This window comes from Corella eumyota, chromosome 1, assembly GCF_963082875.1.
Source record: "Corella eumyota chromosome 1, kaCorEumy4.1, whole genome shotgun sequence".
NCBI classification, from domain to species: Eukaryota; Metazoa; Chordata; class Ascidiacea; order Phlebobranchia; family Corellidae; genus Corella; species Corella eumyota.
In genome coordinates, this window is record NC_137490.1 from 4,286,626 (window position 1) to 4,313,905 (window position 27,280).

Below are 27,280 nucleotides of genomic sequence, written 5' to 3' on the forward strand. Positions count from 1 at the left end.
GCAGCTTCTTAAATACAAACAGGAATATGTAATTTTTTTTTAAATCATGAGGCATCACAATCCTAGTGACCCTGACTCTATTAAGTCGTTGGATGTCTGGCGTGCATTAAAGCGTGCTACCGAAATTGAAGATCAACAGAATATCAAAAATCAAAATGCTGAAGAGAAAAAACTTAACTGCACAATTCGAGACGCTTTAAGGGCATTTAACCATACAAGCAACCCAAGACTACACAGCAGTATAACCAACAACGAAATAAGAGATTCTGTCAACCGAAGTCGACGTTGGGTTAGTGCTGGAACAACTCAGAGACCAACTATAAAATCCAGTAAAATTTGCCATAGTGCTTTTACACCAGGGCAGTGTAAGTCAGCACACGTAACTCGCGGTAATAAACAACCAAACAACATTGCTGAACGAGATTACCATAACACTATTTTAACATTACTTGCTGCAAAAGATCCTAATTCCAGTTATAATCATCTTATGAAAACTTTTAAAAGGCCATTTATTAATGATGTTGAAAGCAACAAAAACCGAATAAGAACAACAAAAACAGGTTCAAAATATCAAAGTTTAAACAAAGAAACATCTACACAACATAACTTAAACAGCAACAGCTGTTGTTCGAATTTAAAAACTGCTGAAACAGATTTAAAATTGGACGAAGTTTTTGGTGACGCTAAACCTACAGGCACAATTAAACATTGCAAAGGCCGTGATTCTAATTATCTTCCACAATTAACATATAGTGACGCTGAAAAATTGAATTATCTCAACGAGTTGTACAGTTTTTTACATTCACGCGAAAACAACAAGCCACTGCTAAAACTTTTACAAACAGAAAAATACAAACGAGCATCTAGAAGAGCATTACAAGCTCACTATTTACGTGAAACTTCAATACCAATCAAGTCAAAACAAAGAGTTATAACCGTTCATCTGCCAAGTGTAGAACAACCAGCACTACGACAAGAAACAACTAGTTTTAGTTCTATTAAATTAGCTTTAAGGTAAAAATGTTTTAACTATTTATTAAGGGATTATGTTTAACTACTCTTCAGCAGTAATGTACGCGTGACCTTTATTAAGAAGTTGTATTGTCGAATAAATGTGTTGTTTGTTTTAGGACTGGATATCATACCGCAGAAAACACGTTACTTTCTGACTTAGAACCAATTAAGGTAGAAGCACAGACAATTAACGCCAACCAATGCTGTAACAGGGAACTTCCATATATATCACGCTAGAACCTGAAATACGTTGTTGTTTTTACGCTCAGATAAAGAAGAAGACTTTGTTATCTACATAGCATTCATTGTAGTTAAACCTGCGTAAATCCGGGTTAATGTGATTACTAAAAATCATAGTAGCTGGAAAGCTTAGGCGGAGACAATACAATAAAGGACAAAACTAACAAACCGACAAAAGCAGTGATGTGACAATACTTAAGAACGCTCTCTATTGAATCTAACTTAGCACAAACAATTTTAGCGCTTAGAGTGTATATTTAACAATACTTAAATAACTTGAACACAATAGCTATTGTCGTACTGTTGTAGCAATAAACTTGGCAATTTAAAATGGACCAATGTTTTTAATGTATTAAGCCAAAATACAAATTAGTGTCGGCCACAATCTCTTAAGGAATGTTTACATTTGTTACAATTCCCGTGTTGGTTTTAACTTGTTCTGACGAATGACCCAATCAATGGTTAAAAAGAGCAATCGAAGTCAATCAAGAGTGCTAACAAGCCCTTGTCCACCATCACAAAGTGGTTTTGCCTGCCAGTCATTAATGAAAGTAAGAAGGCGACTTAATCCGAAAATCTTAGTCCCACCTGTTCGCAAATACTTCAACGCACTTCGAACCTTGTTTTTACCCTATGACGTGTCGAACTGTGCAAATAAATAAAAACGCCACTGCGTCATAGAACATCTAGTGCTTAAGTAAGAACGAATTTTTTTTGTATTTATATTCACAAACTTAACACAAAGCAAAATTTTTACAAATAATTATCGCTGTAAAAGGATATGTAAAGGGAAAAAATAACAATATATAGTCCTTTAAAACAAACCAATGCTAAATTGTACACGTTACTACAGTCTATCAAAATCTTGTAGTGTTAGCTATGTGTCACCCCTTCAAAAAGTACTACCCATTATTTGTAAGTTGGGCGCCTACTCAGCCTTTAAACAAAGGAAGCCACAAAATGATACCATAAAATAGTAACTTGATCCGCGTACAATTTAAAACAATGTCCATTAGCATTTTGATTTAATTCATCTGTACATTTAAAGCCGTAATATTGTTTATGGTTATACATAATAAAGTAGTAGACAGTTTAAACAGATGACAGAAATAACTGTAAACTGCCTCTAATTTAAATTAAATCAAGCTTTATTAAAAATATCTAATTGAATATAAGCTTTAAGATAAATATGCCACAAGTACACCGAAGTTCAGGCAATGTAGCATTTCAAAACGCACAACACACTAACGAAAATCAGAATATAATTTCAACACGGAATGTGAATGTGCTAGCAGTAATTCATCTTTCTTGCTGGACGACCAGTATAGTTTTAGGAATTGTTGCGGTCTGGATTCGGTCACAAAACACTTTTGGTGTAGAAGCATCATTTTTTGGTACAGCGGGCGTTGGAATATGGATTTCTATTCCAGTAAACTTGTTATTAAGTTTTAAAAATATAAACCCAACACTAATTCAAATGTTACTTGTATATTAAAACAACTCTCTTTTGTAGTTTATAGTATGTGGTATTTTGTCAATATCCAGCGGTAAGACCCAAAGTAAAAAGTTGATATCCTGGGTGATGCTATTTGCGATTTTTAGTAGTATTTGTGCTCTGTCATTATTATCCTATTCTTCGATAGCGGTCGCAAGAGAGTCAGAAATTGAAATTGTACCGAGAAGGGTAACCAATTATAATCCGTTTTTTCACAAAAATTTCCCAAAAAAATTATAAATCTATTTTTTTTGTAGTTGGTCGTGGCTGCTCTTACCGCATTTGTTTCATTAATTGAAACAATAACTTCAATAATCACATTTGTCGTTTGCTTTAATGTAATTGGGTGTACTTGCAACTTTAAGGTAATAAATATTTTTGATAACCTAATTGTTAAAGTAACTTTGATATTGAGTAAGTGTAGCTCAGATTTGTAAAAATCTAATTAATTTTTGGATATCTATTTTTAACAGGGCAACTCCAAAACCAAGATTAAATTTAAATCTGGTAAAGTCGGCCCACATGACGACATCGAACCAGGTCACGTGACTGTGATGGCTCTGCCACCTCAGCAAGCAATGGAGTTATTTATCTCGATGTATAGGTGAGTAAAATACAAACAAAACGTCAAATTTTTTTTGAAAATCATTTTCAATTTCATATACAGACCTTATATTAACCCTTATTTAAATCCTGGTTTTGAAAATCAAGAAGCAATGATGCAACAATATTCTGGAGCGGAGTCAAGAAAAAATCAATTTTACTCCGGTAAAGAAACTCCATAACTCAATCTTTTTAAATTTATAAATTATTTTTAGCTGGTAAGACAATTTTTAAGAGCTTACTTTTGAGTACAAAAGAAATAAGACCGTGATAAATTTTGATGCATTAAACTAAATCAGCGTCGTAGTATGAACAAGTTATTTATTTTCTTAGAAGATTACCATAGACCTAAAAGACGACATCATAGGAGATCAAAAAGTCGAAACGATTCACCAGACAACGATTCTCTCTCAAGTAAAATGCTATTTAAATCTAATTTCAGTATTTAAATTTCCAAGTAAGTAACTTATTTAACACAAAAAATGGCTAAATTTTATGTCAGGGTTTCCAAATGACGAAAATGGGCCTGACTTAAATGAGTTATACGAAGAAGATGGAAACATGATTCGACCACAAAGCAAACAATCAAACATTCGCGTTTCAACTGCAGATAACGAAAAATCAACAAGGTATTGTCTCACAAATATTTTCTAAACACACCCTAATACTCTATCCAAATAAAAAAGAAGGACTTAGTATAACCAGTTCAAAACTTCAGCAGTTTTCGTAATGTTAATGATTAGACAATATTGTCATGACAAAGACAATACTTTGTCGGGGTAACAAAATTTTTACCTAAAAAAATGTTTATAACATGATTTTGTTTAGGTCGCGCTTACCAACTGTACCAGAAGCTGACATTCTGCCTGAACCTGGAAATCAGAATGAATCAAAACCCGTAAAAACAACAAACTAACTTGTTAGACATAGATTTATTATTTCTTGTTTAATTATTAATAATATCCGACAATTAAACTATTATCGTACCTTAAAATGATTCTTATATAAAATGTACAGGTGTAGAATCTGATATATTAATAGTACTTAAATTCAATAGTCCAGAAATGATATACTTTTTTAAATGACAAAGGGATCTGTATATATTTGAAATAAATGATCAATACATTTGGATAATGATGTGGAAATTACTTGTAGCAAACTGATAAGAATAATATTGATTATACTTGTAAAACCACTCGTTTTATTCTCGGAGAAGAGCGAGCAAAATTCTCTTGTAATCTCCTGAGCAGTCGTCGGAAACATCATCCCACAAACTCTTGCCAAACATTTCTGCATATCTATCTTTAATGTTGCCTAAATCAATCTAAAAATGGAATCAAAAATTGTAGTTTTTTAAGGCTTTAAAAGACCGATAACCTTATAAGATAGGATCTTAATATTATTAAAGAAAATATATATATTCACCTCTGATCTTCCCACGATGTGTCTGATTAAAACGTCATCATCTGTTCCGATACCTCTCAACGAATCGTACAACTTCTGTGCGTAGTAACCAAAATGATCGTTTGTAATTGAAATGATTGCTTTGTAAGCAGCTTGCAAGTTGCCTGAAGTCTCACCCTCGACTGCTTCCTCAAACGAGTTACCAGCAATCTGTATATAAAAACAAGCGGTATTAAATACTCTATTGCAAAACTAGAATTTAAATATCACGATTTAAAGTAATGAAAATCTTACATCAGCATATTTGTTGAATATGAGACGAAGTTGAAGGTAACTTCGTGTTGCCAAAACCTTCGTAAATTCGTCTTCGTCAGTCCCAAACCAACGGTTTTCTCCAGCCTTATAATACAAAATACAAAAAAGGTCAGTTTAAGTTCTGTTGGCCAAAACTAAGTCATTAAATGGCAACGATCACTTACAACAAAGGCTGTAAATGTTCGCTTATTAAACAAGTGGTATTTTAAATAAAATGTTTAAAAGTTTGTGTAAGTTGTGCTTTACTTAACAAAACTTAAAAAAAAAATAAACAAAATGAATCCATTTTAAATCGCTGATCAAACTTAAGAGTAAGTTTCTTGTACCTCATAGATTGCATTGGCATCAGCTTCCGCCTGGTCTTCATCGACTTCGAATAATTCGTCTCTTTCAGTTAACACCATCATCATAAGAAGATGTTTAAAATCTCCTGATGTTTCATCTCTAAGATCATCAGCCAATCCACGGTCGAACATTTCGTTGTAGGCCAGCTAAATATTCAAATTGTTTACATAATCTATAAACATAGTTTGTATCTCACCATACACATAGGCTGTTAACGACAATAAGCACTGTCCATATAAAAGTAATAAACATCTCCTAGCTATGTACATGGATGGCTGAAATCATATGGTCATACTTAAACAACTGCGACTAGCTACTGTACTAAGCACTAGCGCGTGTACTGAGCCTTAATTTTACTGTCGAAACATAGCTTTTGCTTTAAGGCTAAGAGCCGTTTATGCACAACGTGCGCGTGATTTGTGAAGGATTACATATTAACAATGAGAAAACACTTAGTTTAAATTTAATACTTTAACACCTTACAAAATACAAAAGTGTACAACAACCATTAAAAATATTTTTACCCGAATACGGTTGATTTTTTCATTAGTTCTCGCGCACAAAATCTCAATCAAAATTTCGTCATTGGTTCCTGGTCCTCGCATAGCTTTACGAAGTTGCCTGGCATCGTAAACACATGGAGGCTATACGTAACAAACATATATTAACTTATATAGTCATAACTTGATTTAAATCAACAATGTTTTTTTAACGATTTTGAATCATATTGCGATTAATTTGCTCGTTGTAACCTAACGACCAGATCATAAAAAGGGTAACGTTCGATATATTACGTTGTTTTAAAAAAAAAGCTGTGGCAATTTAACCAAACTATTAAAAAAGGTAAATAAAAAGTTAGATTTACGTCCATGAGACTGGTGACTACTTCTTCAAAATCTCCCTGCAATTCGCTTCTCAGTTTATCAACTAAATCGTCGCCAAACATATCATTATACGTTTCCTTCAGTACTTGGCGCTGAAGTGTTGACCTAAAAAAGTACATGGTTATTTGATTTTTTAGGTTAACAATTTTAGCCAAATAATTTTATTGCCTTTTTAAGTTGTTAACAGAGTATAAATATGGCCATATATTTAGATTCAAAATCAAGCCATTACAGTTAAAATATTCTGTAACAAGGCTGCTTTGTTTAGTTAGGCCCAGACGCTATGTAACGTTAATAATTATTAACCGAATGATCAAATATTTTAAGTCAAAGTACATGTGTTCCCTACAGCCTACGTCAACTTAAACGCCAATCACTATTTACCGACACCCTGTTCACGCATAGCGTTGGCATTTACACATAACTTAACATTTATCCAGCCATTTTTTTCAAGGTAACAACATTTTTAAATTTTAAGATAATAATCAAAATTTATTTTTTTACATCTTAATCCACATCTTATAAATTTTTTGATTAGGTAAAGGTATTTTTGAGCTTAAAATAAGATATAACATGGTTTAATGTTATAGAAGGGAGTCGGTTTATCGTTTGTTTGATCATGTTTAACCAAAATGTCGTTGAAAAACAAATACAGAAAAAAGTCAAACACGTTTTCTCCAAACCAATCAGGCGCGATAACGATTAAGTAAAATGTGCTTTGGGCGTGGTTAACGACAAAATTTTCCATTTGATTCACAAATGATTTTGCTTGAGATACATATTTAGCGAAAGATTGATTAAATCTTTTAAAACTGGCTTAAGTAATAACAATTTTTTTCTGTTTGATTCGCACATGATCTTACTTAAAATACATTTTAATCAAAAAGTGGATTAAAGTATGATAGTGGGTGAACCGGTCATGGCGTCAGACTACGAGCCGAAAGGTTTCGGGTTTAAGCCGCACCAACGCCACACTATTCGCCCTTTAACCCAACGTTCAAAGATAGCTTAGACATCTTCCAATCCGCACAACCTTACTCAAAAAAAATCAAAAAACCTTAAAGGGATATGAAAAAAAAGTGGAATAAAGCAACTAAAATTTGAACAAACCATACTTAATCGAAAATCTTAATTATTTGTAGGTATTTTGAAGCTTGCTTACAAATAAAGTTAAAATCCTAATAACCACAACGAAAACTATTTTTAAAAACACAAACCTGTTGGTGAGTATTCTAATAATCGGTCGCTCATTTGTTCCACAACCGTCCATAGCTTCATGGAGACGATTGCAATCTCGTTCTGCATCAAAATCATCGTCTGGAGTGACGGTCGGCTATAACACAAAAACTTAGCCTATAGTTAAATTAATTTTGCCTAAAAAATAATTATTAAATTAAAAAATTTACACTGAGATTTAATACAGATATATTTAGTTTTTTTTACTTACTGTTAATTCCATGTTTCCCATTTTGATTCTTAAGTTTTAAAACTACTAAATTTTGTTTTAACTGAACAGGATTGTACCTTAACTCTTTACATATACGAAGTGATCAAACATTAGCACGTTGGTATATATATAGGCAAACTGAAAGAGTACACAAGAGAGTATACATCAAAACGTCACTTTACAAATATGGTTTGATAAAAAATCTGTCAATTTTCTTCTTCATTCGAATTCCAAAATGAAAGTAATTTTAATCACAACGACGAAGTGTCATTTTTTAGTCAATCGATTACAATTTTAAGAATATATTTAAAAATTAGTTGTATTTCGAAAGTAGTCGCAAAACGTTGAACTCCAAATCAATATAAGTAAAATAAACTAACACAGTTATTATATTTATTATTTTAAATTATTTAATAAATATATTTTTTAATGTCAGTTTTAAAAATTATTTAAGCACACAATTTTTTAAATAAAAGTTTCGCAATTTTGTTTTATTTTTTAACAGCTTGTGCTGGTTTCGCTTGTTCAACATTGCCAAGCCATCTTAGAAATTTAAAAGCCTTAATCTAAAAAAAAATTTTTGTTTTTATTAATGATTTACTATAAACCAATTTAATATTAACTACAGATTGGTCATATTTTAAGATAGTTTGCCAATTGTTTTAACTAAGTAAACAAGAGGTAATAAAATGCTTGCCTGTCTGGGCACGGAAAGAAAGGCGACAGGCCTAAACATGAACTTCGAGTCGTTGTTAACGAGATATCGACTAATCGGATATTTCGCAAACAAGGCATGGTCGTAAGCAGCAATCAAATCCTCCCATTTTTCCGAGGCCATTTCATTAAAAACCTTAAGAGTCATTTCATCTCCTATCAGAAAAAATATGAAAAATAAGGCTTAATGTTTGTTAATATTGTTTGTTAATTTGTATAGCGTTAGGGAAAAATTAAACATTGATTTTTTGATAAGAAGCGAGGTAGAATTGTAGTTTCCAGAAATTAATAAAACATATTTCAATAAACAGGTTTTAATAAAACAAAATATTTTTAATAAACAAAAAGACTGAAAAAAATTATCCTGAAAAATTTTATAAAGTTTAACATTACTTTTCTTGGAATACTCTTTTCCATAACTTGCTTTCAACTCTTCCGACAATGTTTCGTAATGCTGAACAAAAATATTGCCCAATTGCTTGGTAGGACCGAATATGTTTGTTTTAAAAAAAACTTGGTTGAATCACATGAACAGTAATGTTAAACAGATCCATGTCAAAGCTAAGTTAAAATGGTATTAGGTAATGCAATGATAGTTGTTTTGTAATTTTTTAGTCGTTGATTATTTTATGTTTATCGGCAGCGTGGTGTAGTGGTAAGAACACTTGCTCAATACCCACTGGTCTCACGCTGTAGCGTCCTTGAGTAAGGCGCTATAAATGGTATAAACTCCCGCTGAGCCAGCACTTAATCAGCAGCATAATTACTGGACAATTATAATCTAAAATATTCTAAACTGCCACAGGCAACTCGAGACTGGGTCGGAGTAATTGATGTTACTGTATGTTTAAGTCGCGCATTCGACTTTTCCACATCGAGGATAAAGATATATCCAAAAAAATGTAATAAGTGCCTACGTATGGGGGCAATAATTAAATAAAAGTTTATTATTAACCTTAAACTATCAGAAAATCCTTCCATGGCGTACTTTGAAATTGCATAAGCGCATCCTACTGTGGCTATACGTCCTGCTATGCTGGACATATTAACAACACGTCCTTTTAAAATAAGACCAATTTAAAAAAAAAATTATATACCAATTTATGTTTATAATCTTTACCTATGTACTTGCAAATGTATTAAGAATTTAGATATTTTTACAAGAAATGTGAGATTTTATTGTTTTAAATTTGTTTACCTTCTTTTCCCCTTTTTACAAGCGAAATAAATTTGTTGGTAAAATCGATTGCCCCAAACACATTAACGTCAAATACTTTTTGGTAACCAACTTTTGTTTGCCATTCCATTGGCAACATTTGTCCAGTTATACCAGCATTGTTTACAATGGCCCACAACGCTAAAACAAATATCAAAATGTAATAAAAAGTAAATTTATATTTCTATAAGGCTATATAGGAACACAAAAAAAACTAGCCTAATATTCAATCTTCAGGGTAATACAATGTAATATATTGAAGTAACAGTTGTAACCGTTGCAAGAGTATTTTATTACTATTAATGATAAAATTAAAAGTCAACTAGTTTTTATACCCTTTCCGTTTAAATTATTTTTAACAAACTCAGCAGCCTTAATCACACTTTCCTCCGATGTGACATCCAACCGAAAAGCTTTAATATTATCACCAAAATTTTCGTTGTAGAAGTCGACTGAAGTTTGCAGATAACATCCTACATAAGCTTTAACACCCTTTGGTCGAATGAAATTTTTTAATAAAGGTTTTATTTTTTTGTGTGTTGTTTTAAAGATTCTACTTACTAATTTGTTAAGATGTTCTGCCAGAAGTTTTCCAAATCCAGTGTCACATCCTAAATGAGTATTATTTTTTTATGCAACTTTCCCTTATTCGTCGTAATATTAAAAAGATATATTTGTAAAAAATGTTTATAAAAATGTTTAAATGAAACAAAAAAGAAAAACTTGCCCGTTACTACAACAGGCCTTTCACGAATATTATCCAACCTTTCGTTATATCGTCGATAGTTCCTTACTAACAAATACCCAATATACCCCAAAACTAAAGCTAATATTACGCTACAAATTTCCATAGTTTTTGCCTACAATTAATTAACGATAACATTACAAAACTACAATGTTAGTCTTATGAATAAAATCACTTAAAATAGTTTGTTATCTAATGTAAACCTATGCTTTATACAAATCATATTAGCGCTTGTTTTTCGCACGTTGGCAATGCTAACATTCTGGCACAGCAAATATTAACACGGTAGTTTTCAAGGACAGTTATGAAATGAAATATTTTTTAAATCTAATAAAATGGAGTTTTGTTTAAATAATTTTTAAGTAATTTTCACTACGTAACTTGATAATAAAGAACAAAACCTTTAGTAGAAATACATTTAAAATTATATACAATTATTAGAGGCTTTAAGCATATTATAATATTTAGTCCAACGCAAATATGTTGTACATGAGCTTAATTGTTCTACAAGAACGACAGTTTATCTTCTAACCAGTTTTTGACCCTTGTTACAGGACAAGTTCAATCGTTTTGTAATTCAACCCATCCTTTAGGTGGTGATATAATAAGAGTTCTAATTAAATATAAGTCTCACCCTAGACTCTTTATTAGAAGACTGTCTTCCTAATTAAGTAAAAGCCTAAGTACACCACCTTAAGGCTCACCGTAAAAACCAAGTCAGTTAACTCTTTTTCATTCATATTAATAGGTACGTTAAGTGAAAGAAAGAAAAATTTACTACAACGTCAGGAACCACGTACGACACAGGCCATTATTTAGCTATTAATGGCTTTTGGGCGGAAAGAAGGTGAAGCCATTAACCGCATCGAAGCTAGTTGGAAAATGCGTTGCGTCGGCTGCGGTATTTTTTTTATGTTTGACGAACTTAACTTTGACAGGCTTAAATTATGGCACAGCAAATATTAGCACGATAATGTTTTCAAGGTCAGTTATAAAATATTTAATTTTTTTATCCGAAAAGAAAAGAATTTTGTTTAAACACCATCAATTGTCGATTATACAACTTGCAAGGTCATGAAATTTAACCTCACCAAGATTGGTTTTAATAGCTATATTTTTGTATAGTTCAACTTTGAATCGTAACATATATAGTAAAGCATAACGTTTAGTTAAGAACATCTAAAATTATAAACAATTATTTACACAAGAAAATTTTAAGAAGTTAAAATATTATAATTTGTTGACAACATTTATATTATAAGGGGGGTTTCCCTATAACATTGTGTATATTCTCGTAAAAAATTTTTGACTGGTTTCTTATATTTTTTTTGTACAACGTATTTTTTATTATGGACGTCGCTTTCCTGGGTACTGGTTCGGGCTATCCTACACCAAGTCGTGGTAAATCATAGTTTTTTTGTTGTTTGCATAAAATAACCGGTTATACCAAAGTCAAGAAGCAGACAAGTCTGCTAATTCACTATCCTGACTATACAGCTTAAGCTGCTATATCAGTATATAAATAATGTTGTTCTGTTGTTAAAAAAACTTTGTCCCCCTAACTAAACAGTAATTCAAAAATATCATTTCTCAGTAACAGTAATCGTACAAAACCCACAAAACTTAATAACTATAAGGGTTAGGTAAGCAGGAGTATATATATAAGTTTAAAATTATTCCAATTATTAAGCTTTTTTATTCTAATACTTCCATATTTATGTATTAAGGTGCATCATCTTTGGCAATAAGATACGAAGGGGAAGTGTGGATGGTTGACTGTGGGGAAGGAACACAAACTCAAATCATGAAACTTAAGACAATTCGACCCGGTAATATCACAAAAATATTTATTACACATCTGCATGGAGATCACATGTTTGGACTTCCAGGTTAAGTGTTGTTTTAATTATTTTTAATTTTAACCAAATCCCTAGAAAAAAATGTTAACTCTGAAGCTGAAACTTGTAAATTGTGCTTTTTTAAACACAAATACTAAAATTATGATATTATGGTAAAAAGATTTATGCCAATAGCAGGATATTAAGAATGTGACGTTATTCAAACATAAACTCAGTATTGTCAATGTTTATACTGTTGTTTATTGTTTTTTATTTTAATTATTTATTCTTGTAGGCTTGCTTTGTACCATGTCAATGGCACATGCAGCCAACAATGAATTAGAATCTTGCAATCACATTCCACATGAAGAAAAAACCTTAAAAACAATTGAAATTTATGGCCCAGTTGGTCTTCGAAGGTACAAATAAGAATAAAAAAAAGAATATTTTTATTATAATTTGGTTGTGTTTGTTAGATTTTAAGTAAATATTTTAGAACCAAAATTATTTTTAGATTTTTAAGAGAGGCTTTGAGCCTATCAAGGTCAGTACTTCAATTCAAATATGTTGTACACGAGCTTGTTCCACAAGAACGACAGTTTTTCTCACACAAAAATGGAGACCCAAGTTGGCCACAATGGAATCCAGACCACATAGCTAAAGGTGGTTTCCTTAACCAGTTTTCAGACGTTACAAATAGATACATTTATTACTTTACATGATAACACTATTTTTGTACTAAACATTTTCATTTGTGTGTGATGATTTACTATATATTCTTAATGATTAACTAACAGGTAACATACATCCTTCTGAACTAGGACATGGAAGAGCAATATTTTTTGATAAACAGAAAGACCATTGGCCCATTTGTGAAGATAACAACATTACAGTAGTAGCAGGCTGGCTTCAACATAGAATTCCAAGTTTTGGATATGTTTTCACGGAGGGCTCAAAACCTGGAAAACTAGATAGCAAAAAATTATTGGAAATTGGAGTTCCAAAAGGTTAATATAAATGTAAGAATCTAGTTAAGTTGTCTTAAATTTTGATGTTTATTTTGGATGTATATATATTTATTTTAAGGTCCCTTGTTTGGCCGGATTAAAAATGGAGAAAGTGTAGCTTTACCTGATGGAAGAATAGTGGATCCAAAAGAGTTTATAGGCCCTATTCAAAATGGAAGAAAGGTAAAGGCTATACTTAGGGTCCTGGCTATACCTTATGGTAAAATCAAAAGGGTTACTCTGTAACAGGGATATTAATAAACTTAGGTAGCTGTCCTTCAAGATACTTGCAATTCATGGTCAATGAAAGAAATGTGTCATAAATGCGATATGTTAATTCACGAAGTAACAAACGAAAATAGTCATCAAACTAAATGTGTGGAAAACGGGCATTCCACTTCCCAAATGACAGCAGATTTTGCTACTAGTATAGAAGCTGGAATGCTTGTAATAACCCATGTTAGTCAAAGGTAAGTAAGAAATGGGTATGGTAACCTAGTCTCAATTTCCCAAAGTAAACAAACTTAAGTACAAAAGTTAAAGATCTTGAATCACTTGTACTTTACGGTCTAAGAAAAACTTGTATACTTTACGGTCCTAAGTGTTTAGAGGACCATAAAGTACAAGTGATCCAAAATGGTATGACAGTTTTCATAATTTTCCAAACCAAAAATTTTTTTTCCAATCCAATTTTTTTTAAATTTTATTAAATTTTTTTTAGATATAAACACCGCTTAACACATGACGTTGAACCGGATGACATGACGACAGATATTCTGGAAAACGAAGCTCGGTTAAATTTTCGGGGACCAGTTATTGCTGCATATGATGGACTTGTTATTAATGTAAAGCGAAGACACACTTAATATAAGTGCAGTAATTTATTTCAAACAATATGCTTTGATTCTTGTATTAGTTATAGTATCACAGTATTTAAAAATAAAAAGAAAACAAATTATGGCTTCTTGATTAAAATAAAAATCACAAAATAACTACAAAAATGCAACTTGGATATAAATATAAAAAAAATAAAATCTCTTTTTTACTTTGGTAATAAATCTCATTATAAGTTTTAACACCTAAATCTCAAAAATAAAAAAACAAAATATTTTAAAATTTGGAAAATTTTCAATGCCTACAATTTTTCAAATTCCAAAATCCATTTTTTTGTTAGACTTAAATACAGATTTGGGTCATGCCCATAATCTTCATAGGTAAAATTTCCAGAGCGAGGTTTTCCCAACATATTTTTCACCATTGTGGATTTCTTATGCATAGCAGGTTCAATCTGAGTGCCCTCATGCCATTCATTAAAAGAAGTAATTGAAATAAAATTAGGTTTTGAATCAATTGCATTTTTCCAACTTGTTTCGTAATATTTTCCACCCAATCTTTGCTTTGTGTTTCTGCCATTCCAGGGTCTTTAAAACAGAAACATGTAGCTTAAATTAGGCCTTTAATTTAAAATTATTGTATAAGTTGTAAAGAGGTGACTTTTATAACTATTCATTACTAAATGACTAAGTAACAATATTTCTTTCTGAAGTTTGTAAATACTTGTATTGGTGTGCACAGATATATAACTGCATACCAGCAGCGTGGTATAATGGTCAGAACACTTGGCTTCACTGCATGAGGTCATGGGTTTGTTCCTCACTGCTCTCATGCTTTTGTGCCCTTGAGTAAGGCGCTATAAATGGTGTGAACTCCAGCTGAGCCAATACTTGATCAGCAGCTTAATTATCAGGCAAATATAATATATAGTATCCCAAGCTGCTAAAAACAGTTCGTGACTAGTCTGGGATACTCTATGTTTAGGTCATGAGTTAACCTTTCAATATCAAGGACAAAGAAATACAAAAATATAAATTAATACCTGACATTAGTGTCAATATATCCAGGGCCTACACTTGGTATAAAGATTAGTTTATTATTTTTAGCAAACAATGTCAAATCTTTCCAAGATTTCCATGTACTTCCATAACTGAATCCATCTGAGGCAAAATAAGTGTAAAAACCGTCAAATCCACCTTTGGCAATATCGTCTCTAAACAAAACAAAAAAGGTTTAAAATGCGTAGATAATTTTCCATAAATGTAAAGAAATAAATTGTGTATTTTACCTGTGCTTGCTTTCCACTAGCAATCCAATCACGATTGCATCATTATTGGTCTCTCTTATACTGAATGACCCGCCTTTCTTTAAAAGTTGACTCCATTCGACTGGAGAAGTTAAATAAGAATCATAAACATAAATCAGGGGCAAGTTTTTATCACCAGTCCTTGGGTCATTGGTTCGATAAAAAGCAGGGTTGTCACCGTATCTGAATAGATAAAATTTTAAATTGGTATAATTTGTAGATACACAAAATAAATAACATAATTTGACTTCTACTCACTTCTTTAATATAAATTTAATATCTTTGCCAACTGTAACTGCATTTCGACCTTTGTAAGGTTCAATGTGAAAGCAAATCTAATAAAAATGCCAAAAAGTCATTAAAAAGTTATTTTTGTTTTTATCCACTAATAGTTTAAACTACCTTTATATTGTAAAGGTCAGCTATCTCAAATATACAGAGTATAAAATGCTCTGCAGGTAGTCCCTGGTCATCTGCCTTACCATCAGGATACCATGACAATGATAGCACACCTGACAATATCAAAGTTATATATATACATTACAATATACCTATAATAAGATTACATTTTGGGGTTCTGTTTTTTTAAGACAGTTGCGACCTTAATCTGTATTAATATAATCTAAAAATTGCCACAAATCTTAAAATAAGGAGTAAACTTAAGATTTACGGCATAAAGTAGTTGAACTGTAATGTTGGTGTGTTTTATTACTTACCAATGCCTGCTCTTGCGATTTGTTGCATGTGTGAGTGAATGATTTTTGGATCTTTCGAACTGTAAGCTCCAAGAAAGGGGTAGAAATTTGAGCCTAAATCATCAGGTGGAATATGACTTTCACCAGTTGAATATAATCTTGATATTCTTTTTTCCCAATGTGGCAAAAACTTATGATTCCAGTGTAAATATTTTTCATCAAATTCTGGATTTCCATACCAGGCATAATAAAACGCATGAACATTATAATTGATTGGTAAATTATTTGCTTTTTGGAAGTTTTCCTAGACACATAAAGAAAGCTTTAAACAAAAAAATGGTTTATTATCATATAGACCCGGCAGCATGGTGTAATGGTAAGAACACTTGCTACACCACACATGAGGTCGTGGGTTTAATCCCCATTGATCTTATGCTGTAGCGCCCTTGAGTAAGGCGCTATAAACGGTATGAACTCCTGCTGAGCCAGCACTTAATCAGCAGCATAATTATCGGGCAATTATAATCTATATAATATCCCAAACTGCCACAGGCAACTCGAGACTGGGTCGGAGTAACTGATGTTACTCTATGTTTAAGTCGCGCTTTCGACTTTCCCACATTGAGGATAAAGATATATACAAAAAAAAAGATTTAAAATGCAACTTACAGGTTTGTCATACTTTTCCTCTAACTTCATACTTTTACTATTTAAGCTATCGTGTAGGTCTTTAAACTTTGGATTAACATCGTTTAACTTGTTTGACAGAAATTCTGTTGCAAAATTTTGACGAAAATTATAAAATATAACGATAAGAAAAACAACTAGAAAGAGCGTTAAAAGAGTTCGTCTTTTACTTCTAAAAAGTCGTTTCATATTCTGCAAAACAAAAAGCTCGCTTAAAATTACACAAAAAGTAAATTTAAACAAATAGTTATACCAATGTTAGCAGTAAGCTTATTTAAAATATATTTGAACTATTATTTAAAAAAACGTTACCAGTGAAATCTTTAGTTAAACGTGTACATTTGTTTTGATTCTAAACCGACGCTGCATAACGTACGTAAAATATCGAAAATATCTATGCAAAATAAGCGCGTTTGCTAAACATGCACGGGTCGACTGAAAATGAGGGAATGGAAATTGAAGGAACGGAAAATGAAGGAAAATTCTTATTAAGAATGCAAATTCTTATTAATGCATAGCTTGCCTATTAAATACTTACATTTTGCCTGCAGCGTGGTAAAGTGGTCAGAACATTTCTCACACTACATAAGGTCTGGAGTTTGATCCTCTTGGGATCTTATGCTGTAGCACCCTTGAGTAAGGCGTTATAAACTCCTGCTAGGCCATTAGCAGCGCAATTCAAAACTACCACAGGCAACTCGATACTGGGTCGGGTAACTGTTGTTACTCCACGTTAGGTTGCACATTCGAATTTCGCGAGTCGACGATAAAGATATATATGAAAAATTTATAACTACACCCTTCATTTTTCTTCACGAAAATATTGTTAAAAGGTATTCTTAAAGCGGTATCTTAAAAAAATACAAAAACGAATAGATTAAGCGTATTCCGATTGGGTAAAGATGGTGGTAATAGTTTAATTTAAACGCTTCCTTAGACACAGTACAAAACAGTTAAAACCAGAAATCAATAAAATAATATATGAAGCTTTTTAAACAACTCAACTATCTAAATTTTTATATTCAAATAGAAACCAAAAACACAGGATTTGAATGAGCAAAATATTTATTGAGCGAAATGTAATTACATTAAGCTTGCTTTTTGGGCAGCATCTTTAGCCCTAATTTTTTCAAGCTTTGCAACCTTGGCCGCTGATTTATTGCCCATAACTCCACCACCCCAATGACGACGAATCTAGAAAAAACAAATTTTTTTTAAATCTTTCTAAAAAGTTAAAAAAATTGATTTTAGATTTGGTTGCTCAGACAAGTCATTTTTGGTCTTCAATAAATATCAGGTGAAGAAATTCATACATCACAGCAAATGACAAAAAAAAATACATAAACAGCATTTGTACCTCATCAAATCTTTCGTTGTAATTTGTGCGAACACTTTCAACGAGTTTTCCCAACGAACTTTTATCCTCGCTGTAAAATAAGTTAGTTAGTGTGTAAATTGTGATTTTTTATCCAAAAAATTGGTGAAGTAACTTTGGATATCATCTCAGCGATCTTGGTGGTTGCCATTGTTATCACGTAATCAAGATAGCAAATATTACTGTCATCACAGATGATTAAAACAGTCTCGAAAAAAAATAAAATTGTGTAGTATGTTCATACATAAAGAATTCACATAACCATTAAAAAATGTGTTTATGTGTGGAAAAAAATTTAACTAATGCCCCAATATTGCTAATTTAAAAAAAATAAGGTTTACTTGTTGACATCAGTAATGGCAACACAGGTACATGTTTTTCTGTGTACGAGACGTCCAAGTCGAGATTTGCCCTTGATGATGCAGTAAGGAACATTCATCTTTCTGCACAAAGCTGGTAGAAACACCACAATCTAATAGAAAACAGTTAATAAAATATACAAGTTATAAAACACAACGAAATAACATCATAATGCAAATTGTAAATTTAGGTAAATTTGCATTACCTCGATTGGTTCAACATCATGAGCAATCACAACCAATTGTGCCTTTTTGCGCTCGATAAGATTTGTCACATCATTGACTCCACTTGCGAGAACAAGAGGACGACGGGTCGGCGTGTCTGGCTTTCCTGCAGCTCTACAAAAGGAATTGTTTGTTAGAGATCAGGGCTTGCAGTGATCTAATGTGGGTTTGATTTTATTGACACCTCAGAAAAGTAACGGTATTTGATATCATGTACAATCCTACTAAAACTGTTTGATAATGGCAGAATTATTTTAACATCATTGGTGTCACATTGCTAAAAAAACGTAAACGGTAAAAGTTAAATTAACCTTTCTTCTGCACGTAGTCGTAACCGCGCACGCTTCTGCAATTTTGATTCAGGTTGGTATTTCTTGGCCAAACGAAACAATGCAGTGGCTGTATTGGGAACGAAATAATTACAAAACAGTGTTTTGACGACAAAGCACTGTCTTGTAAATGTCTTATGCTGTAAGAGCATTAGAACATACTTGCACGGCTAAATTAGCCAAAACAAGGGGCATCAATTTAGTTTAGTGTATCTAAATAATATAAAAAGTTAGCAAATCTAATTAAAACATTTTACCAATAATATACAAGCTCTTACTATTAAACAGATTTTAAAAGATAAATATAAATACCAGTCTGAAAAGTAGGGCAGTTTTCGACGAGATTTGTGCGTGCAAGAGTAAAAAATAGCATGACTGCGCATGCAGGCATACCAAAATTTTCGGTCTATTGTGCACATGTGATTCATGTCAGCGTGTTTTTCTTTAAATATGTTATCACAAGACGTCAGTATTGCGCGTGCGCGAATTTTTTTAAAAACCAGGTATGCAAACCGTTAAATACCGGGGTGCATTTTTTTTCATCGAAAAAAATCTTGTGCATGCACGCTGTCCTAATTTTCAGACTGGCAGACTGGTAAATATATATATATGCCTTAACATAAATAAACAATTAAAACATACCAGTTTGACGATCAAGGGTGTTGCTGAACTGGTTGATTGCCGGTGGAATTTTAAGTCGTCGTTGAAGAACAACTTTTTGGCGTTGAAGTCGAATATATTTTGGCCATCTAACAAAGTGGGTCAAATCCCGCTTGGGTTGGATGTCTTGACCTTAATTGTTTTTTTAATTTTAAAAATTTTGTTGCTGAACACACAGACACCCGATATTAAATAAAATATATACTTCATGGTAAATAACTAATAATCCAATTAAAAATTAATGGTTAGACCGTTGCTAAACGTTACTGTTTTAATGGCTTACCTATGCCAAAATTCTTTGGACGTTTCTCGAAAAGAGGATTTTTCACTTTTCTTGCGAGGGCTTTTTTCGCCAACAATGGAGCGGTTGCCACCCTCTTTCCACGAGATTTCTTACCTTTTGGCTTTTAAATGAAAAACATATTGCTTAACAAAGAACTTATGAAAAATATTTAACATAAAACGTACACAGTCATTTAGATTAACTTGGATATAAATAGTAAACTCACCATTTTCTACGATTGCTAAAACTCAACACTCACACCAACGATTAAATGAAAAGGAATGATTGAGAAAAAAAACATGCTCGTTGGCAAAAAAAACATAGACATATCATAATATAAACTTATACTTTTTTCACATTGTTTTTAATAAAATTTAAATTACTAATGCTTTTTATTTATTTAAATTAACTTTAAAAAATTAAAAAAAAATTAATGCAATTTTTTAAAACTAGCCCATTAACTGAAACCAGATTCATAATTGGGTCATGAAACGCGTGCTATAAGAAAGCTATAAGGCGTAACCCAATAAACCCGCGCGCGGAACGAGAAAAACGAGTGCAACGACTATTCTATCTACAGGCAGACTGTTTTTTGTAATGTGCGTATTTATTTTTTAACCCTTCAAGTTTAGGAGCAAAAGTATGTTTTTGCATAATAATTTTGTAACTGTTTTTTTAGATATAAGAAGTAACATTCCTAACTCTTTAAAATTTTAAGTTATTTTTGAAATAAAATCAAACCGCAAAATGGGAGTTGATATTGAAACGATTAAACCGGGAGATGGTAAGGTTTTTAAATTAATTCGATTGATTTCCTTTAAAAAAACATTCTAAATATAAGGCACATGACTGTCAGACTACACCAGTTCCAAAAAATCAATTTCGTTTTTATATATATATAAGATTTTAAAAATTAAATTTATTTTTTTTACAGGTCAAAATTTTCCAACCAAGGGTAACACTGTCACAGTTCATTATACTGGCAAGTTATTTCTTTAACCAATTTTAATAAAATAAATTTTTTTAATAATTAAATAGTTGCAAAAAAAATTACAACCTAAGGCTAGTATTTACACACCTTTCTAATAAAACCATTATTTAATTTTTAGGAACTTTGACAAATGGCAAAAAATTCGATTCATCGAGAGACCGTGGAAAGCCATTCGAGTTTAAAATTGGAGTTGGTCAAGTTATCAAAGCATGGGATGAAGGTGTATTACAAGTAAGTATATTTTTTCTGCTTAAGCCCGGTCAGCTAGACTACAATTATTTTATGTATTCCCATGAGCATTTGATATCATCTAAACGGATATTTAAAAATATAAACTAATCCCCAAGGAAGGTACTGCTATAAATAATTCTTTGTATTATTTAATAATTAAAATCTTTTTTAAAAGTGACTTTTAATTTGACCTCAAAATTTTTGCTTCCCCAACCAAAATTATTGTTCTATTTGGGCATATCCTTTAACTAAGGTAACTATTTTTTAGATGTCAAAGGGCCAACGTGCAAAGTTAACATGCAGCCCAGATTATGCTTATGGTCAAGCTGGTGCAGGTGGAGTTATACCACCCAATGCTACACTTCTTTTCGATGTAGAACTGATTAGTTTTTGCTAAACCATATACGAGAAAACATTCACAAAGTTCTACAGGATATATATTTTTTATGTTGCTATTTTTAGATTAAATTTTCACTTTGATTTGCGTAGGAAAATTAAAATGATATCACTTTCTATTTTCATTCATTTAAAAAATCTGTACAACACCAAAGCTATTTTTTTCATTATATAATAATGTAATTTCAGTTTACAGTGTACAACAATATAATACATACACATATATTGGTGAACATGGTTTTGTTTTAAAGCACAGTGTCTTGTTTTAAAAAGTAGAAAAAAAAAATGTTTCTTAAAATTAAACTTAAATAAAAAATTACTATTTCCATGTTGTTGGAGCCCTACTTCTACTATGATCCCGCCCCCTAATTCCCCCCATTCCTGTGAGTAACCCTCTAGATCTTGAGTCCCTTTCTGTACCTGACCCTCCACCCTGTCCTGCCCCATTTCCACCCTCATCACGTTGGTTAGCCAGTTCCTCATCATAAAGTAAATCGTAATGTCCGTATCCCTCCTTCGGAGGAACTTTATTCCATCTCACATCGGGAACTTCTCCGTTGGGTGCCACCAGGTTAAGAGTGTCGTTCATTAAATTGTATTTCATGATTCTGTCGTTAGCTGTTGTTGAGGATAATGAAGGAGAAGCATTTACCTACATTAAGTTAATTAGCAAATAGTTTACAATACACTGATGCTTATATATTAAAACAATTTTTTCACAATCCTTTCTTATTAAAATAGTAGTTTCTTCTAAAATATACTGGGTTGAATTATATCAAATGGATCACAAGATACATAAGGATTAAGTAGATTAAACCCTAACATATTCAGAAAACCCCCTTAATCCATGCTATCCATCCAGTTTATTTGATATACATTTTATTATATATATTTTATAGGTACTACTTCTCACACATCAAGGTAAAAAGAAGGTACAAAACATGTTATACTACAAATTTTTTTTTTATTTTAATACCTCAATTAACCATGGTTTTAACTTGTCATCTATGATAATATCATAACCATATACTTCAAAACAATGCCTGTCATTGGCCATTGAGCTTGACACTGCCTTCAATGACATCACAGTTAGCCAATTAATTTCATCAAATAGTTTGTCTGTAACAACCTTGCCTCTAGTTCCTTCCAAGTAAAGCCGCAGGTTACTAAAAAATTGATAAATTGCATCAAAGTCATATCTTTTAGAACCTATACAGATTAATATAAATTAAGAAATGATAACTACCTGATTGTCCATTTACCACCATGTACAGGGTTATACTCATCTCCGTGTTTTTGAATTGAAACATTGGTTAGATGTACGAACATGTTGTCCAGTTCATTTGTGCTCTGTGTGTATTTCACTGTACAAAATCTACAAAACCCTAATCTGTACATGTAGCATTTGAGAGGTCGATAAGATGTAACTAGAACATACCTAAAAAATTGGAGTTAATATTTAAAATGGATCAAAAAAATGCAATATCTATAAATATATGTCTTTTAGTGCATATAATGCATTAACTTACAGTCTCAGGTCAAACTTTTTTCCACCAATTAACAATGGGTTATCAATGTAGCGAGAGATAACATAAGCATCACGCGCTGACGGAGGTGCAAATGAAGATGTTCTGCTATCCCGTGACCACTTCTTTATTTGTGATAACTTGTTAATCAAAAAAATTCCAATTCCACGAGCCTAAATATTTTTAGATTAGTAATTGATAAGGTTTAAAAACTACTAATTTGCTGTTACTGCCCAACTAAACATATTCCTAATACATCCATTCTTATAGATAAAGGCTATGTAGTTTATTGTAATAAATTAAAAATTAAAGAAAATAAATCATGATTTTCATTGATCTAACTCTAGTATTAAAATAAGTTAAAATATGGACCATTTACTTTTCCACAAGGTTTCATAATCCAAGTACTTGATGGGTTCTTCCTAAATTCTTCCACGAATAAATTATAATCAGCGGGAAGTAGAAACGTAACTGGGATTGAATCAAGGTGAATATATCTCCCATGTTCATCCTATAAATAAAATTAAACTATTTGTAAATTGAACAGTATTCTGTAATATTTTTTTTTGTATATATCTTTATCCCCAATATGGAAAAGTCGAATGTACGACTTAAACATAGAGTAACATCAGTTACTCCGACCCAGTCTCGAGTTGCCTGTGGCAGTTTGGAATATTATAGATTATAATTGCCCAGTAATTATACTGCTGAATAAGTGCTAGCTCAGCAGAAGTTTATACCGCCTTACTCAAGGGCGCTTCAGCATGAGATTAGTGGGGATTGAACCCACGACCTCGTGTGTGGTGTAGCAAGTGTTCTTACCACTACACCACGCTGTCGGTTCGATATACTACTCATGGAAATAAATAAAACCCTGTTTAACCTTTTCTGCCAATGGGTGACCTTCTTTGTCAAGTTCTTTTCGAAATCTTTTAATATTTTTCACCATCAAATCTTTTCTAGTAAGCTCATAATGGTTTGGAAAATGGTTAATAATCTGATCATCGGAAAGCCTGCAAGGAAACATATATTAAAGATGACATTACTCTCCAAAAATAGACATTGACAGTACCAACCTACATCCATTCTCGAGGCTAAATATGTTTCGAGTTGTGTTAACATTTGTCCAGTAAAAATTCCAATCTTCATCCGCAGAAACCTGGTATTTTATTTTAAATTAACATTTTTATTTGTTACAACAAAAATTGTAAGGTCTTGTGTTCCGAGTTTTTAAATACATTTTAAATATAATTATATTTTTCAGATCATGAATGTTGTCCAGCTCTAAACAAAACAACGTTCCGTTTACCAAAGAAATGAATTTAGGAGGACCGTAGTGTAATTATGTTTTGTGTCTAATTTTTATGTGTTCTTTCTACTTGTAAAAGTGTAACTATTAACATAAAAAGCAATAAATAATAAACATCAGGTATAAATTACTAGATTCTAGTGTAATAAAACAGTTGTAAGTTCGATTAAGTCTTAAATTAGGCAGTACGCTTGTTGCTAATTAGTAATTAGTAGACAAGACCTATTGTCTGATTGTTTTAAGTTCGCGACTTAACTGGACAACATACGTTACCCTATTTTTCTAATAGGCCTATTTAAAAATACGTTTAAATTTTTACAAACTTACCTTGTTATAACTATAAAATACATTTTGTCGCTGCCGTCGAAAAAAAATATTTAAAAAATAAATTACCTGCGTCCAACCGCGTTTTTCGAAGTTGTTGACCAAAACAGATTTTTCCAAATCCGTTGCGTATTTCATTTTTCCACTCATCTTTTAAATTGGCTTTAGCTTTAAACTTTTAATTTACAACTAAAGGTTTAAAGAGTCAAACTAACGAGCAAACTCGCTTCAATTCAAGAAATATTTTATTTAAATGACGAAGTTGCTAACAACCATACGCTAACGAGTGGCACTCATGACTTTATTTGACCAACTACAGCGGTTTAACGATTAGGTAACAAATTTTACTCTCAATTTAAAATTTTTGCAATATTATATTTAACACAAAAAAAATAACAAAAATTTCGTAAATAATCTATTAATTTATTAAGTAGCTAGTAACTCAACCCAAGCACAACAATTAAAAATGCCTGATTGCTTAGTTGCTTCTTGCAAAATATATTTTTTCACCAAAAACACAAATCTAACATACAAACAAACACTACAGACACTTTTAGTAACTTGAATTTTCTTTTAAAGTTCACCCTTGGCCTCTGATGTTTTGTGAAAATACTTCATCTTCTCTTTGGGGTCTGGAATAATCTGCAAAAAATTAAAAATAGATAAAAAAATTTAAAGTTTTAGAAAAAATAACTACATAACAGAGAAACATTATAATAGGTTTTTATACATCTTCAGTAATAACGAATAAAACGTGATAACAAAATCTAGCATCCACGACAAAAATGTGATAATTATTTTTATTTATTTTTTATTTTTCTTACAGACCATACTAAACGAATTATGAAAACTAATTACACTTACAGTATCTTTGCCTGGCTCCCAGTTAGCAGGGCACACCTCACCATGTTCATCAGTATGTTGGAAAGCTTGTACAAGTCTTAAGGTTTCATCAACTGATCGACCAACAGGCAAATCATTCATTGTAATTTGCCTTAAAATTCCATGTGGATCAATAATAAAAAGACCTCTGTAATAAAAAGACAAAATTAGTTAATTGTGGAAATATTTATAGCATATTTGTTTTTACTTTACCTTAAAGTGTGTCCAAGATCTTCAAGCAAAACTCCATAATCTCGAGATATTTTATGAGTAAGATCAGACACGAGTGGAATATTCATCTTACCAAGACCACCCTCTGATCTTGCTGTGTTGATCCTTTATTTAAAGCAAAATTACTATTCATGTAATTCTAGGTTATTATACAACCTATTATAAATAAAAAAACAAGGTAAAGCAAACCATGCAAGATGTGTGAAGTGGGAGTCCACAGAAGCTCCCACTACTTCAGTATTTATTTTCCTAAACTCATCAATTCTATCTGAGAATGCAATAATTTCTGTTGGGCATACGAAAGTGCTAAAGAAAAAAATAACAAGTTAGTTAAAATATATAAATAAAATTTTTATTTTTAAACAAAACAATATTAAAAGATGGAAAACTTACAAATCGAGAGGGTAGAAGAAAAATACTAGATATTTTCCCTTATAATCAGATAGTTTAATGGTTTCTATTTCACCATTAATAATTGCTGTAGAACTCCATTGCGGTGCTGGTTTGGAAACTAAAATAAAAAAGGTGTTTAGCAATACCACAAATAAATTATAAATTCTGAAAATATAATAAATTAAATCATTGATTAATAAAAACAATAATAAAGTTTTCAATACAATATTTTTACTAATATTTAATTATTTTTTACTTACAATTAATTTTAAATTCAAACCCTTCATTTAACTCTTTGCCTCACCCAAATAATTAGATTATAGTTTAAGACTTTTCACCAAAACCTTTTCTAAATTATTTATTTATAAATTCACTAACCTTTTACTTCAACACTGACATAATTAGAATCTAAAATAAGTGCTACAGGATCAAAACATGAATTTATTTGATTTTTAATAGGAGCTATTGTAATGTGAACTATAAACTGATACTATCTTAATTGACTAGTTTCATGGAAGTATTACACAAGATATACTATCACCTCAAATCTATGGTTTTTAAATATTCTAGTCAAAGAACAAGCCCACTTATAAAACCTTATTAATTATAAAACAATTTGGCTTTGCTATTTAAATACTATCAGTTTAAAAATGTAAAATTTTAAACTTACTTTGAGCCTTGGTTGATTGCAAAAGATGACTGGTATAAGATGGCCAAAACACTCCAGGAGGAAGTTGCGAATTTTCCTCTGCATAGCATTTGTTAAAAACAATAACAAACGCAAATATCAGCATTTTTAAGCTTAAAAATCCCATTTTGCACAATTGTAAGAAGCACCACCTAATTTCTTTGTATAAAAGTAAAAACTTTAGTTAATTACAGCAGTAATAAATAACCAAAACATCAAAATATTAAATCAACAAAAAGCTTTAAATTATGAAATACATGGTGAGCAATCATGCGTTGCGTTGTTAAGG

General features: G+C 31.5%; 10 protein-coding genes and 2 non-coding genes across 12 annotated transcripts; 4 read left to right on the forward strand and 8 right to left on the reverse strand.

The window, feature by feature from the left end:
• The first annotated feature begins 8 nt into the window (after positions 1-8).
• Positions 9-1,569, forward strand: LOC145763435 (uncharacterized). The gene is made up of 2 exons (XM_082574879.1): positions 9-1,014; positions 1,131-1,569. Exons 1-2 carry the CDS (start codon positions 47-49, stop codon positions 1,249-1,251), a joined length of 1,089 nt encoding a protein of 362 aa, XP_082431005.1. The 5' UTR covers positions 9-46; the 3' UTR covers positions 1,252-1,569.
• Positions 1,570-2,311: 742 nt separating this feature from the next.
• LOC145749207 (uncharacterized) lies at positions 2,312-4,461 on the forward strand. Its single transcript, XM_082565018.1, has 8 exons — positions 2,312-2,683; positions 2,768-2,938; positions 3,007-3,114; positions 3,223-3,353; positions 3,417-3,517; positions 3,686-3,766; positions 3,855-3,981; positions 4,181-4,461. The coding sequence occupies exons 1-8, from the start codon at positions 2,444-2,446 to the stop codon at positions 4,266-4,268; spliced, it is 1,047 nt and encodes a 348-aa protein (XP_082421144.1). The 5' UTR covers positions 2,312-2,443; the 3' UTR covers positions 4,269-4,461.
• On the reverse strand, positions 4,358-7,830 carry LOC145749223 (annexin A13-like). The gene is made up of 8 exons (XM_082565019.1): positions 7,748-7,830; positions 7,518-7,633; positions 6,282-6,405; positions 5,941-6,060; positions 5,398-5,562; positions 5,051-5,155; positions 4,778-4,966; positions 4,358-4,676 (listed from the first exon to the last, which is right to left on the reverse strand). Exons 1-8 carry the CDS (start codon positions 7,766-7,768, stop codon positions 4,554-4,556), a joined length of 963 nt encoding a protein of 320 aa, XP_082421145.1. The 5' UTR covers positions 7,769-7,830; the 3' UTR covers positions 4,358-4,553.
• A 408-nt stretch (positions 7,831-8,238) lies between these two features.
• On the reverse strand, positions 8,239-11,162 carry LOC145764197 (retinol dehydrogenase 16-like). The gene is made up of 8 exons (XM_082575802.1): positions 11,127-11,162; positions 10,405-10,537; positions 10,239-10,288; positions 10,013-10,169; positions 9,660-9,818; positions 9,379-9,519; positions 8,445-8,617; positions 8,239-8,313 (listed from the first exon to the last, which is right to left on the reverse strand). The coding sequence occupies exons 1-8, from the start codon at positions 11,160-11,162 to the stop codon at positions 8,239-8,241; spliced, it is 924 nt and encodes a 307-aa protein (XP_082431928.1).
• Positions 11,163-11,712: 550 nt separating this feature from the next.
• On the forward strand, positions 11,713-14,217 carry LOC145751358 (zinc phosphodiesterase ELAC protein 1-like). Its single transcript, XM_082567478.1, has 8 exons — positions 11,713-11,823; positions 12,150-12,311; positions 12,556-12,679; positions 12,775-12,923; positions 13,058-13,267; positions 13,347-13,450; positions 13,535-13,737; positions 13,989-14,217. Exons 1-8 carry the CDS (start codon positions 11,772-11,774, stop codon positions 14,131-14,133), a joined length of 1,149 nt encoding a protein of 382 aa, XP_082423604.1. The 5' UTR covers positions 11,713-11,771; the 3' UTR covers positions 14,134-14,217.
• Positions 14,136-17,386, reverse strand: LOC145751347 (glycoprotein endo-alpha-1,2-mannosidase-like). The gene is made up of 8 exons (XM_082567466.1): positions 17,328-17,386; positions 16,772-16,981; positions 16,124-16,406; positions 15,810-15,919; positions 15,666-15,742; positions 15,390-15,590; positions 15,144-15,314; positions 14,136-14,688 (listed from the first exon to the last, which is right to left on the reverse strand). The coding sequence occupies exons 2-8, from the start codon at positions 16,976-16,978 to the stop codon at positions 14,403-14,405; spliced, it is 1,335 nt and encodes a 444-aa protein (XP_082423592.1). The 5' UTR covers positions 16,979-16,981; positions 17,328-17,386; the 3' UTR covers positions 14,136-14,402.
• A 445-nt stretch (positions 17,387-17,831) lies between these two features.
• On the reverse strand, positions 17,832-20,319 carry LOC145740749 (large ribosomal subunit protein eL8-like). Its single transcript, XM_082558587.1, has 8 exons — positions 20,247-20,319; positions 20,021-20,141; positions 19,720-19,869; positions 19,060-19,147; positions 18,730-18,862; positions 18,506-18,636; positions 18,147-18,216; positions 17,832-17,983 (listed from the first exon to the last, which is right to left on the reverse strand). Exons 1-8 carry the CDS (start codon positions 20,247-20,249, stop codon positions 17,873-17,875), a joined length of 807 nt encoding a protein of 268 aa, XP_082414713.1. The 5' UTR covers positions 20,250-20,319; the 3' UTR covers positions 17,832-17,872.
• Positions 18,046-18,112, reverse strand: LOC145740802 (small nucleolar RNA SNORD36). Its single transcript, XR_014280912.1, has one exon. It is a non-coding gene; the product is annotated as a small nucleolar RNA SNORD36 (small nucleolar RNA).
• On the reverse strand, positions 18,289-18,361 carry LOC145740803 (small nucleolar RNA SNORD24). The gene has a single exon (XR_014280913.1). It is a non-coding gene; the product is annotated as a small nucleolar RNA SNORD24 (small nucleolar RNA).
• Positions 20,320-20,682: 363 nt separating the features above from the next.
• Positions 20,683-21,871, forward strand: LOC145759971 (peptidyl-prolyl cis-trans isomerase FKBP1B-like). The gene is made up of 4 exons (XM_082573828.1): positions 20,683-20,804; positions 20,955-21,002; positions 21,130-21,242; positions 21,511-21,871. The coding sequence occupies exons 1-4, from the start codon at positions 20,768-20,770 to the stop codon at positions 21,637-21,639; spliced, it is 327 nt and encodes a 108-aa protein (XP_082429954.1). The 5' UTR covers positions 20,683-20,767; the 3' UTR covers positions 21,640-21,871.
• LOC145759951 (polyglutamylase complex subunit TTLL1-like) lies at positions 21,802-25,031 on the reverse strand. The gene is made up of 8 exons (XM_082573807.1): positions 24,867-25,031; positions 24,241-24,323; positions 24,048-24,177; positions 23,544-23,675; positions 23,168-23,337; positions 22,885-23,076; positions 22,615-22,804; positions 21,802-22,290 (listed from the first exon to the last, which is right to left on the reverse strand). Exons 1-8 carry the CDS (start codon positions 24,945-24,947, stop codon positions 21,958-21,960), a joined length of 1,311 nt encoding a protein of 436 aa, XP_082429933.1. The 5' UTR covers positions 24,948-25,031; the 3' UTR covers positions 21,802-21,957.
• Positions 25,032-25,101: 70 nt separating this feature from the next.
• LOC145759960 (peroxiredoxin-like) lies at positions 25,102-27,221 on the reverse strand. Its single transcript, XM_082573818.1, has 6 exons — positions 26,974-27,221; positions 26,304-26,421; positions 26,100-26,216; positions 25,893-26,015; positions 25,662-25,827; positions 25,102-25,439 (listed from the first exon to the last, which is right to left on the reverse strand). The coding sequence occupies exons 1-6, from the start codon at positions 27,116-27,118 to the stop codon at positions 25,371-25,373; spliced, it is 738 nt and encodes a 245-aa protein (XP_082429944.1). The 5' UTR covers positions 27,119-27,221; the 3' UTR covers positions 25,102-25,370.
• Between the last annotated feature and the right edge of the window lie 59 nt (positions 27,222-27,280).

Excerpts from the sequence above, each read along its gene's own strand:
- LOC145751347 (XM_082567466.1), bottom strand. The coding sequence starts at position 16,978 with ATGAAACGACTTTTTAGAAGTAAAAGACGAACTCTTTTAACGCTCTTT. Across the intron at positions 15,920-16,123 it reads AATCGCAAGAGCAGGCATTG|GTGTGCTATCATTGTCATGG; the intron begins GTAAGTAATAAA and ends TGATATTGTCAG. Across the intron at positions 14,689-15,143 it reads TATATTGACACTAATGTCAG|ACCCTGGAATGGCAGAAACA; the intron begins GTATTAATTTAT and ends TCTGTTTTAAAG.
- LOC145759971 (XM_082573828.1), top strand. The coding sequence starts at position 20,768 with ATGGGAGTTGATATTGAAACGATTAAACCGGGAGATG. Across the intron at positions 20,805-20,954 it reads AACGATTAAACCGGGAGATG|GTCAAAATTTTCCAACCAAG; the intron begins GTAAGGTTTTTA and ends TTTTTTTTACAG. Across the intron at positions 21,243-21,510 it reads GGGATGAAGGTGTATTACAA|ATGTCAAAGGGCCAACGTGC; the intron begins GTAAGTATATTT and ends ACTATTTTTTAG.
- LOC145749207 (XM_082565018.1), top strand. The coding sequence starts at position 2,444 with ATGCCACAAGTACACCGAAGTTCAGGCAATGTAGCATTTCAAAACGCA. Across the intron at positions 2,939-3,006 it reads TTGAAATTGTACCGAGAAGG|TTGGTCGTGGCTGCTCTTAC; the intron begins GTAACCAATTAT and ends TTTTTTTTGTAG. Across the intron at positions 3,354-3,416 it reads TTATTTATCTCGATGTATAG|ACCTTATATTAACCCTTATT; the intron begins GTGAGTAAAATA and ends TTTCATATACAG.
- LOC145751358 (XM_082567478.1), top strand. The coding sequence starts at position 11,772 with ATGGACGTCGCTTTCCTGGGTACTGGTTCGGGCTATCCTACACCAAGT. Across the intron at positions 13,451-13,534 it reads CTATTCAAAATGGAAGAAAG|GTAGCTGTCCTTCAAGATAC; the intron begins GTAAAGGCTATA and ends TAATAAACTTAG. Across the intron at positions 13,738-13,988 it reads ATAACCCATGTTAGTCAAAG|ATATAAACACCGCTTAACAC; the intron begins GTAAGTAAGAAA and ends AATTTTTTTTAG.
- LOC145749223 (XM_082565019.1), bottom strand. The coding sequence starts at position 7,768 with ATGGGAAACATGGAATTAACA. Across the intron at positions 5,156-5,397 it reads ATGCCAATGCAATCTATGAG|GCTGGAGAAAACCGTTGGTT; the intron begins GTACAAGAAACT and ends TTGTATTATAAG. Across the intron at positions 4,967-5,050 it reads TATTCAACAAATATGCTGAT|ATTGCTGGTAACTCGTTTGA; the intron begins GTAAGATTTTCA and ends TTTTATATACAG.
- LOC145763435 (XM_082574879.1), top strand. The coding sequence starts at position 47 with ATGAGGCATCACAATCCTAGTGACCCTGACTCTATTAAGTCGTTGGAT. Across the intron at positions 1,015-1,130 it reads TCTATTAAATTAGCTTTAAG|GACTGGATATCATACCGCAG; the intron begins GTAAAAATGTTT and ends TGTTTGTTTTAG.
- LOC145759951 (XM_082573807.1), bottom strand. The coding sequence starts at position 24,947 with ATGAGTGGAAAAATGAAATACGCAACGGATTTGGAAAAATCTGTTTTG. Across the intron at positions 24,178-24,240 it reads AGCCTCGAGAATGGATGTAG|GCTTTCCGATGATCAGATTA; the intron begins GTTGGTACTGTC and ends GTTTCCTTGCAG. Across the intron at positions 22,805-22,884 it reads GGTGGTAAATGGACAATCAG|TAACCTGCGGCTTTACTTGG; the intron begins GTAGTTATCATT and ends TCAATTTTTTAG.
- LOC145740749 (XM_082558587.1), bottom strand. Across the intron at positions 19,148-19,719 it reads CACCCTTGATCGTCAAACTG|CCACTGCATTGTTTCGTTTG; the intron begins GTATGTTTTAAT and ends TTCCCAATACAG. Across the intron at positions 18,637-18,729 it reads ATGATGTTGAACCAATCGAG|ATTGTGGTGTTTCTACCAGC; the intron begins GTAATGCAAATT and ends GTTTTCTATTAG.
- LOC145764197 (XM_082575802.1), bottom strand. The coding sequence starts at position 11,162 with ATGAATGAAAAAGAGTTAACTGACTTGGTTTTTACG. Across the intron at positions 10,538-11,126 it reads TAACTGACTTGGTTTTTACG|GCAAAAACTATGGAAATTTG; the intron begins GTGAGCCTTAAG and ends AATTAATTGTAG. Across the intron at positions 9,520-9,659 it reads TGTAAAAAGGGGAAAAGAAG|GACGTGTTGTTAATATGTCC; the intron begins GTAAACAAATTT and ends TTATTTTAAAAG.
- LOC145759960 (XM_082573818.1), bottom strand. The coding sequence starts at position 27,118 with ATGGGATTTTTAAGCTTAAAAATGCTGATATTTGCGTTTGTTATTGTT. Across the intron at positions 26,217-26,303 it reads TTCTTCTACCCTCTCGATTT|CACTTTCGTATGCCCAACAG; the intron begins GTAAGTTTTCCA and ends TTTTTTCTTTAG. Across the intron at positions 25,440-25,661 it reads GGGAGCCAGGCAAAGATACT|ATTATTCCAGACCCCAAAGA; the intron begins GTAAGTGTAATT and ends AATTTTTTGCAG.